The 11,066-nt window shown below is 38.7% G+C and overlaps 1 protein-coding gene across 1 annotated transcript; it reads left to right on the forward strand.

Annotated features, from left to right (window-relative positions):
- Positions 1–433: 433 nt before the first annotated feature.
- On the forward strand, positions 434–10,676 carry ENO4 (enolase 4; the record flags this gene model as incomplete). The annotated part of the gene is made up of 7 exons (XM_010170363.1): positions 434–562; positions 1,528–1,718; positions 3,723–3,865; positions 7,839–8,008; positions 8,237–8,368; positions 9,826–9,891; positions 10,611–10,676. Coding segments are annotated over 7 exons (897 nt in total), but the record flags the coding sequence as incomplete, so codon positions are not given.
- Between the last annotated feature and the right edge of the window lie 390 nt (positions 10,677–11,066).

Here is an 11,066-nt window from a genome sequence, read left to right on the forward strand (position 1 = left end):
AGCAGCTCACTGCACAGAGGAGGTAGAGGCTGTGTGAATTCTAATAGAAATGAGTTTCATGAGTAGCACGATGACTGGTTTTGTTATTCAGTGTAAAGCCAAGTGAGCTTTAGACTAATGCTTGTTTTCCAGGAGGGTTAAGGAGATTTTGATACTCATAATTAACTTTGGCAAATAAAATGCATGTTCACGTCACCTGCATGTGGCTTTGGATTTCCATGCTTAGATATGAGTTGGATCTGTTCCCTGGAATCTCATTCTTAAGCAGATCATATAGAAGTAAATGTGCAGTATAACAGAAGTATTTTGAATACTTCTGGAATGTGTAAGTGGATTTGCTCAATGGTGGATTTGACTGAAATATATTTAATGGAATAAAAACCTCTTTGCATGGAAGTTGACTTTTAATGAAGTTCTTTCTCTTTCATTTAAGGCTAACTACTTTTCTAAATTTTCAAAAGCTCCAGTAATATGCAAATTAGTTGGAAGAAAAGTTCTTGATGGAGTTGGTCAGCCAACATTAGAAGTGGAAATATTCTGTACAGTTCAAAACTATGAGAAGGTATGGCTGCTTCTTCCTGGTTTATTTATTTTAATAAGATGGTGTCAGGGAGAGGTACTGTTCTACTCACATCCTAAGGAACATTTTATTTTCCATTATTAATAAAAGGATATTAATCCCTGTGACTCAACAGTTGAGTGTTGTAACTTAGAAAAAAACCTGTTGTTAGATAGTGGCAGGAACTATAAAAACTTTATTTTCCATGAATTAGACAATACTTTATTTTATGAGTGGGATGTGATGGTGCATCTTTGTGTATTCAGTTTTTGTCTGTCTTAATGCATCATGTAGTTTTTCCTTACACCCCATATCTAGCCCTTTAAGTTCATTTTCCTTTTACATTTTTCTTTCTTTTATTTTGTTTTTTCTTACAATATTCAAGATACTGTCTTTGCAACTCCAGCTATGGTGGAGTCATTATTTCTTCTTTCCCTCAGTTAAACTGTGGTTTACTTCATTCTTGAATTAAATATAATTTCATAGATATAAGTTAATACTATTAGTGCAGGCAGCTCTGTGATGTTTGTAAATGATGTCTTCATTAGGTGAATTTTCTTAAGTATCATTTATTCTTTAGCAGCACAGAAAGATAATTTTAAATTACCTAAGTAAGGCAAAATGATCATGAGGGATGGCATGAAGCATGAATGCTGATGAATCATGTGACAACAGGCTGCCAACAACTGCAATAAAAGATGCCATGATGACCGTGTGGTCTTTAAAATAACTCCATTCTGTTCTGATGATAAAGTATATATATAAAGCAGATCTGCCAGGAGGTTTTTGCCCAAGTAGTTATAATTTAGGTCACTTGGATAACATCTGTGAAAAGGCTAAGTGATGCAAACAGTAGATTTGGAGATAGGTACTTGTACAGTTGGTAAGGATTTATCCTTAGTCTTTCAAATGACATTTCCAAGTTAGAAATTAAATAGTGTTTTAAGCCTTTTTACATTTTTTTGCAGAGGGTTTGTTCCACTGTAATGTCTTTTCATTCTCAAACACCTGAGAATGCTTTACCTGAAACAATGGAAGCTGATGAGAAGGAAAGAAATGACTCTGTTAACACTGCTGTGGAATGGGTGAATGAATCACTGAACACCATGTTGAGAGACTTGGAGCCTACTGACCAGTGTAAAGTTGATAAGATGCTTGGGTAGGTCTTGCATATTATGCAAATTATTGCATTTGAAATATTTGCCATTAGTTTATATTGCAAATGAAAAACACCATGATTTTTTGTATATTTTTAGGATGTGGTGTCTGTCTCAGATACATTACACTATATTACCTGATTTATTCATAATAATGACATAAAAACCATGCAGCTTTTTACAAAGTTTCATACATGGGATACAAAAATAAGGGTCTTCAAGAAAAAAAAAAATACCTGAACATGTTCATGAGTCAAAAGCTCCATTTAAGAAACTCATTCCATGTCAGTTTAATTCAGTGGGGATGTTTTTTTCAGACTGCAACTGCACTTCTTCTGTTCATTGCACTGCAGAACAAAAGTGTTAGGAAAGACCTGTGTGTGTGTGTCTTCTGCATTGAGCTAATCCACAGAAAACATGTACATATATACAGTTATATACAGTTACATATATCTATATATACAGTTACCAGGTTCTGGTGGTGATCTTTCTGAGCAAACTACTCCAAAAGGCTCCTTACTTGAGGCAATTAGTTTCTTTGGAAACATAGTTTCTTTAGTAAACATCCACGTTTATTTTTTTTGTACAAATATTTCTTCTTGGGAGCACCCCAAAGTAAAATTGAATGGTCACAGTTTTCCATTCAAAGAAATAGGATTGGTTTTTATAAGAAAAAAAGATGGAAGGTAGAAGTATCATAGATGTATTTGAATGTACTTTTACAGTAACTTTAGAGGAGATACCTGGCTGGAGGTAGATATCTGTATCCAGATACCTACCTGGATACATAAGGGCTGGAGCACCTCTCCTGTGAGGACAGGCTGAGAGACTTGGGTCTGTTCAGCCTGGAGAAGAGAAGGCTCCAGGGAGATCTTATAGCAGCCTCCCAGTACCTGAAGGGGCTACAGGAAGGCTGGGGAGGGACTTTTGACAAGGGCAGGCAGTGATAGAACAAGGGGAAATGGCTTTAAACTGGAAGAGGGGAGGTTTAGATGAGATATTAGGAAGAAATTCTTCACTGTGAGGGTGGTCAGACACTGGAACAGGTTGCCCAGAGAAGCTGTGGCTGCTCCTCCCTGGAAGTGTTCAAGGCCAGGTTGGATGAGGCTTTGAGCAACCTGGTCTAGTGGAAGGTGTCCCTGCTGATGGCAGGGGGGTTGGAACTGGATGATCTTTAAGGCCCCTTCCAACCCAAACCATTCTATGATTCTATGATGTGTTTCTTCACCCTGGAAGCAGTGATGTGGCCTGTCATCCTCTACTGTAGTTGGAAGCGTTTCTTCCAGCTACATGGCTGAGGGGAATGACTCTGCTGTAGGGGTGGCGGTTGGGCTGACACGCTTAGACTGTAGCAAACAGACCTAATTGCCTTCCACATGGATTAGCTTTGGGGAAACCTTGATGAAGGGAATGAGTACTCAACTGAAAAGAAATTCTTCCAACTGAAGTGAGTCTAAATAAGATTGTAATACATTGTTTACACTGATTTATATATCTTACATACATAGTTGGCTTTAATTGGGTGACTGATCCCTGTATGCAGTTTCCACTTTGTGTGTGTGGTTGAAATTCGGCCCCTTCTGAGCTTGCAGCCACTGAGATAAGCAGAGTACAACTGGTCTGTTGGGTTAGCAACCTAGGCCAAGCTGTTGTACATCATGAAGTTGTGACAGGATCTGTCAGTACCCATGCAAAGCAAATACATGCTTCATGCTGAGATTGTCTGCACAGAGCTGACTTTCAAACCAGTGTGATTCAAAAAGCATGTGTTAAGGTTTATAATACTTGCTTGTCATTTTTTTTTTGTCTAACCTACTCTGCAGACAACTACCAAGAAATAATGTAGTTTATTGACTTCTCCAGCTTCACACACTGAGTCTGTGGCAGAAGCTCAAATAGATACCCTTAATCCTTCTCTTACCATGTTCTTTAGCCTGTATCCTGTATCTGCTTGTCACGTGTCTAACAATATTTTGAGCAAGTGATCTTTATGTCTCTTCTCTCAGTGAATACTTTACAAAAAAGGTAGAAGAAAAAAAAGAAATTCAAAAGCAAGAAGAAGAAGAAGAACCAGAAGCCACTCGTGCCCTTACTTCATGTGCTCCGTCAACAACATCACTACCTGGGAAAAAAAAAGCAGCGAAACCAGGTTTTAGTTCATTTGATTTTAATATTTCCTGCAATACACATACTGATAAATGTGCTAAAATACTTTATATATTTTATATAACATATAGCACAGTGTCTTACGTTCAAAGGGCTTGGTTACTCTCCCCTAAATCTTTCTGATCATGGCAGTTTCTAGTGCAGGAATGAGAGGTGGAAATACAGAGTTTCCTCATAATTCACATGCATTGGTTGAACAGAGTTTCTGCCTTTGTTTTACAGTTGGCTTAGACAGGAGGTTATTACTCTTCAGAGTGAGGAATAAGAATGGAGGAGGATGCAAATGAAGAATAAAAATGAAAATTATAAGGAAAGAAAAGGGAATCACAGAAGTGAACAGGAAAATTGAAATAGAATTAAGATAAGTTGAATGGAAAGAGGGAGTAAGGGAAGTTTCTTGCTAACCCTGAGAAAAGGAAGAAATGAGGTGAAAAATAAAAAAGAAAGGAGAGGGGGGATGAGATGGGAATGATGGGCAGTGCAGAGTAAAAAGAAGTAAGGAAACAATGCTATTAAAGGAAAAAAATGATGTGAGAGTAGAGAAAAAGGGTAAGTGTACATGGCCAAAAAAGAAAGAAAAGCACCATGTGTGTTGTGTGAAAGGGGTGGTAAAGCAATTTGGCAGGAAATAAACCCCTCTGTGTTCCAGCTTGCCCTCAGGTAACTGGAGGAGCTGGGGGTGGCTGGACTTAGATCCTGGATGATGCCCAATTGAGCCCTACGAGTCCGACAACAGCAGGTTCACTCGATGGTGCGCTGCACTCCTGTGCCCATGATTTATGGACTCACATGGCTAAACCTGCAGCATTCAGCGGCATCCCATGGCAGGGGTTGGTGTGGCTGGTTACAGACAGACACGGTTCAATGTGGCACTACCAGTCCGGGCACACCAATGCCAGATTCACTCGGTAGTGCCCTGCACCTGCCATCCAGTCACCGTCTCTGGACTCTCACAGCCTGTTAGGGGTGCCCAGTGAGAAATTGTGCAGCAAGTCAGTAAGTGAATAAGGCACTTTAATAAAGCAACAGGAGTAATACAGATTCGTGTGGATTGCCAGTGATAATCTACTGTCTGCAGAGGTGAATACAAGCGTTAAGGTTAGAAATTACTGAAAGCTGGGGAAGGACTTTTCGTAAGGGCAGTTAATGACAAAACAAGGGGAAATGGCTTTAAACTGAAAGAGGGGAGGTTTAGATTAGATATTAGGAAGAAGTTCTTCACTGTGAGGGTGGTCAGACACTGGAACAGGTTGCCCAAGGAAGTTGTGGATGCTCCTCCCTGGAAGTGTTGAAGGCCAGGCTGGATGAGGCTTTGAGCAACCTGATCTAGTGGAAGGTGTCCCTGCTGATGGCAGGGGGGTTGGAACTGGATGAGCTTTAAGGTCCCTTCCAACTGAAACCATTCTATGATTCTGTGATTCTAAGTTAGTAAAACAATTCTGTAGAGATTTCTAAGTTTCTGAGAAAGTCCTCGGGAAAGTGTAAATCTTGCCCAGAGGTGTCCCTGTGGGGGGATGAGAGGCTCAGCCCTCGGCTGGTCCCAATGGTCAGAGCTCTGCGGTGGTATCTTCCCTGACTTGTCCCTGATGGTATCTTCCCTAAATTCCCCCTTTCTTTGGGCTGTTTTTATGTTATTTTGTACCTTCAAGGTGGAGCTTGAGTGACTGTAGTCATACCTTTACTGTGATTGGTAAAAACACTTCCATTTCCCTTTTAAGGCAGAAGTTACCAAAACTTAGAGCGTGTGCTCAGTAAGGGGAAGGGGGTGCTCAGTGAGCCAGAGGTGTTTTGTGTTTTTATAATTCAAGGTTCACACAAGGGAGGTGTTTGTCTAAAGGGTGCCAGACAGTTGGTCCAGTGTTGCAAACAGGTAGTATATCAACTGTCATAGGTCTTAGTGGTTACAGGAGTTAGTGAAAGGATTTCCACCCCTTCCTACCCCCTATACTGATGTGCAGACCAGGCTCTCCAGGAGACAACCTTGAGGATTCTTTGCATACCAGTTGCATTTTTCCCCTGGGATCGTCTTCGACACTATACCTTTCCCTAGTGTGTGAACAAGGCCATTTTCTGATTTTTAAGTTACCTCCAGTAATTATTCCACACATATGTTACCTCTATATATGCATTACCCTCAGAAAAAAAAAAAAAAAAAAAAGGTTTGTTATCATTTCCTGGAAGGGCAGAAAATTTTGGTAAATTGTTATTTATTATCAGTTTAGTTTGAACTGTCATATACTATCAGTAAAACCTATCAATTAATATGCTAGATGTGTGCACAGTAAATTCACCTTTCACCTGAAATGTAACAACTGCAGTTGTCAGGTCGATCCAGATACCATTGTGTTGTGTATTATACTTCTAGTCAAGCTTCTGCTGATACATTTATTACTTGTTTTCACTAATTGTCTTGTCTTTATTGCGACATTGACTGTAATGTTATTGTTAGAATCCATACCTTACTATTAGGAGACAATGTTTATTGTTGTTACAGGAGACCACTAACAGATGGTGACTTTGAGTAGTGAGTGCTTTCAGAGGTAGCAGCTATCACAGAATCACAGAATGTTGGGGATTGGAAGGGACCTCGAAAGATCATCCAGTCCAATCCCCCTGCTGGAGCAGGAACCTAAATGAGATCACACAGGAAGGTGTCCAGGCGGGTTTTGAATGTCTCCAGAGAAGGAGACTCCACACCCTCCCTGGGCAGCCTGTCCCAGGGCTCCGTCACCCTCACTGTAAAGAAGTTCCTTCTTGAATTTAAGCGGAACCTCCTGTGTTCCAGCTCACACCCATTGCCCCTTGTCCTACCATTGGGCATCACTGAGAAGAGCCTGGCTCCATCCTCATGACATTTGCCCCTAACATATTTATAAACATTAATTAGGTCACCTCTCAGTCTCCTCTTCTCCAAGCTAAAGAGACCCTAAAGAGAGCGATGATGTAATTTATGCAGGTACAAAGTGGTGTAGTGGAAAGGATCTCTGCAAGACACTGCAGTTTGTCAGAGTTGCTCAGTACTTGATTACTAGTGTCTGTGTGTGTAGCTCTTCATCCTCAATGTAAGAGGTATAGAATCTGTGTATAGTATGCAAACGATGTATAACCTAATCTGCATATCCAGTTAACGTCCTATTAAGAACATTTTATCATAAATTATCAGTTGTAGCCTGTAGTATTTATATTTTATTGAAATCAAAAGTTGTATGGCACTTCTATTAGGAATGAAAGTAGATTTACAAAAAAGTGCCCAATGCATATCATTCTTAAGAATCAGACTTCATCTCACTTCCACCTTGGTGCTTACTGCACGTAACCAGGTAAGCACTGTAGGCAATACCTGTGATAGTGGGAACTGCTGGGTTTCAAGCATTTTGACAAAAGTTACTCTACTCTATCTGAAAGAGAAATAAGTTCTTTTGAGAATTTAACAAGACTATGCATGTGGAATATTTAAAAGACCTGTTTTCTCATTGGCAAATACAACTATAATAGACCTAAATCTTTCACACAGTCATCATCAGGAGAAATCAAGTGTATATGTTCCCAGTCAGGTTATAATGTAATCTTCCAAATTGTCTATGCAAAAGCTGAGCATGTAAAGAGGACGATAAAGAATACTGAAGGTTCCTTATGGAAGGAACCTGAAAAATCATATAACATTACTGGATATAAACATAGATAAATAGAAATACAGATTTCAGTGACTGAAAGATCTCCAAAATAAGTGGATTTGAAATACATTTGACATCAGAGGACAGATCCTTTGCTTACTTGTAGAGGCATTTAATCTAAAACAACTGACACGATTAAGTTTTTTAAAAATAACATTATTTTGTAATACATTGACTACATACTGAGATGACAACATCATATTTACTCACATAACTGTGATACATAAGCACATGTTTTAAACCAAGGAAATATTTAGCTGCTACTTTCTCTCTGTCTCGTAGGAAAGAAGGTGGCAGCTGCAGAGAGGACGATCCCACCTGCGGAACCCGTTGAATCAGTGCTTTGTGGCAGCTTAGCCATTGGGGGAACATCACTTGCTATAGCTAAGGCTGGTGCCACCATTAGCCACATCCCGTTGTACTTACATATTGCACTGCTGAAACGTGATCAGGTACATGTGACTTTCATAATTTTGTTGATTTTATCACAGTTATCATAATTAGTCTAGAATTCCGAAGCCAGTAGTCCCTTGTGACAGTGGTATTAAATATACTTCATATAATACACCCTTAAGACCATTGGCTGTAGCAGTCTTTGAACCCTGTGCCATAATTAAAATATATAAGAAATTATTCTGATTTTTCACATTTATCTTTTCACGTGGTAATCTCAATTACAGGATTCACCTAAAGAAATGACTCTACCACTCCCAATGGTTACTCTGTTGAACTGTGAAAGAACTCCACCTGCAAAACTGAAATTAGTAAAAGAAGTTATGCTTATACCACCAGTTCAATTATCACTCAAACAGGTACTGTTTCGTTTTAATTTTTATAAATGTATTCTACAAACTTCATATAAACCATATATGTAAATAAGTATATAGATATTTTCAATATAGTCCTGACAAACTGTATTTTTCAATTTTTGTTTGCTTGCAAGGTCAAAGTTTTAACAAATGTTGGTGCAGAATTCTAACACAAGGAATGTGAAAAGAAGTGAAGAGATTAAGATTTAAAAGAAGATACGTGAAGATTTTGAGTTAAAATATGTATGTGTTAGTACAGAGGATAAAATCAGTCCATTGAAGATGACGTAGGGGAATGTGTTACACAACACTAAGAGATTTTAATTTTGTTTAGAATGTGATTTTATATTAGTAGGGTATAAATAGTATCAGTTGATTGGTAGAGCATACAAAACAACGAAACTTGTAACAGATTCACAGGAAAGCATAAAATCTTTGTCAATAAGTGGCTTTAAAAATTAAATTGTAGGGATAGAAGGGAATACAAAGCAGAACAAAATCTATTCAAGGGGCAAGAAGGACGGATGAGACAGACTGGATCAGCCTTCTCTTTTTGTTTAGCCATGTGTTGCATTAAAGAATGTATCTGCACAAGATGCCGACGTTAGGGCTGTGATTTCTACTTTGTACGCTGGTGACCCGAACAAATAGCTGAGCTCGATTCTCTTTCTTTTTCCTTTTCCTTTAACTTTTTAGAACTGGCACCAAGAGCTCTTAATAAGGTTGCTAATTCTGTACCTTTCAAAGACATAATGCTTCCTAGTGCTCATGGGAGAGCAGCAAGCTGTTTGCTGGAGTGCGAAAAACGTAGCCATTCGTCCTGTGTTGATGGGTTGTCAGCTGTGACTGACTTCTGCCCCCTTCAGTATTCCTTTACTGGCACAGATTAAGAAAATCTGAAATGTGATTTACAGAGTTAGCATTAAACTTTTACTAACTCAGCTGAAAAGGAAAGAGTCTTGTGTTGAAAGCAATGGATTAATTTCATTGGAGCGTTCCTTCATTCGCCAATGTTTAAAACAAAGACAGCAATTTTTTTCCCTGCTTCCTGGAAATGTTCTAAAGGTAAATACATTCAATTTTGCCAGAGTTTCCAGTCAGGAAGTCGTCGATAGAGTCACAGTTGTGAACCATGATTATCATCTTCCCACTTCTCAGATATTACACAGATATTGCTTACTTGTTAGCTTTGGGAAGGGTTCCTTTTGGGGAAGAAGAGACCCCTTTCCTTGCCATCCCATTATCAGCATAATTAAATATTCCTGTTCACTCCACTGCTACTGAGTCCTTGTCATTGGATCTTGACTGCATTTTGTGGGTGGGGGGATTGTGTTAAGAAAGTCTATCTTATTTTTTTTTAAAAAGACTTTCTATTAAGATCTGCATTTAGAATCAGTGTTCTCTCTCTTCTGATTTAAGCTTCTAAAATTAAATAATTTATCTTTACTGTTGAATTTCAGGGCATAGAAAAAATTCTGGATATTCAGAAAGAAATGATGAGACTGTTGGAGCCTTCAGGCAAAGCGGTACAATAAAAATGTGTAATAATAATGTGATGTACTTCATATGGTCTTTCTACTACTATTGTCTTTTTAAGCTTAAACATGGAACATTTAGCCTGTTGTCAGGCTTAGTCTTGTGACACAGAATAGGATGTGTTTGGTGGACACATAAAACATTGGCCATTTGGTGATATTAAATTAACAAAGATAGAATAAAGGTTGTTCTAAGCGTAGAAAGACTTTCTGTTTACCTGCAGAAGTAGGCTGGGAGTGAATGGTGTCACAGTGAATATACAATACATGATTCAGCTCTTGCCAAGTCTCTCACACAACACAACATGTATTGCTCCAGGTACTATTTCTGCAGCAGTGTATCAGCCTCACTATGTGCATACATTTTTTGCAAAGCGAGGTTGTTGGGTTTCTCTGGGTACAGAGTTTGGGTTCTCATTTCTGAGATTCCTGTATTTTTGATAGGTTAGGTGAGAATCTTTTGAAAAACAAGTGATGGTTGGGGTGATGCCCACATAGAAATAAACATTTGAAATGAGTTACTACCACAAAATAAAACCGAATAGTTGCTGGTAGTATTCAAGAAGCTATTTCCTAACTGAAATGTTTGCAATCTCTTTAGACCAAAATTCAGTCAACTTTGGTTTTTTTTCCTTTTTTTTTTAATTCTTAGGTCTGTGTCATTTCTGGACTTTTCCATGGGATTTATTTCTTTTTTCTTTCACTCCCAGCAGCCCAGTCCTCAAGTGGCAGACAGTAAGAAAGGCAGAGCACCTAATACAGGGAAGAAAGCTCCGGTAAGAAAAGAGATTTTCAGGTTAAGCCTTCAGCAAGGTATTAACAACAGCAGGGAACCAAAACGTTCTTAAGAAATGAAACATTAATCTGCATTATCATTTTGGAAAGGTCAAGGCAAGACTTTCAAATACTCCAAATGTTCGTATTTTACAAAAGAATTTGGATTCTTTTTACTATACCTTCCCTTCCTGTGGATCAATAACAGAAAGGGGAAATTCTTCTGGAATATGGTCATTTTCCTCATAGAGAAATCCTGGTAAATTATCCAAACGAGCATCCTGCAGGCCTGTAGCACCAGCAGAGAACGTGCCCTTTTGATCATGTAGGCCATAAAACTCTTACCTTGCATATTGTGCTGTTTCCTAACTCTGGGAGCATAACTGGGAGCA

The sequence above is a fragment of the Antrostomus carolinensis genome, unplaced genomic scaffold (genome assembly GCF_000700745.2).
Source record: "Antrostomus carolinensis isolate BGI_N321 unplaced genomic scaffold, ASM70074v2 scaffold21316, whole genome shotgun sequence".
Taxonomy (NCBI): domain Eukaryota; kingdom Metazoa; phylum Chordata; class Aves; order Caprimulgiformes; family Caprimulgidae; genus Antrostomus; species Antrostomus carolinensis.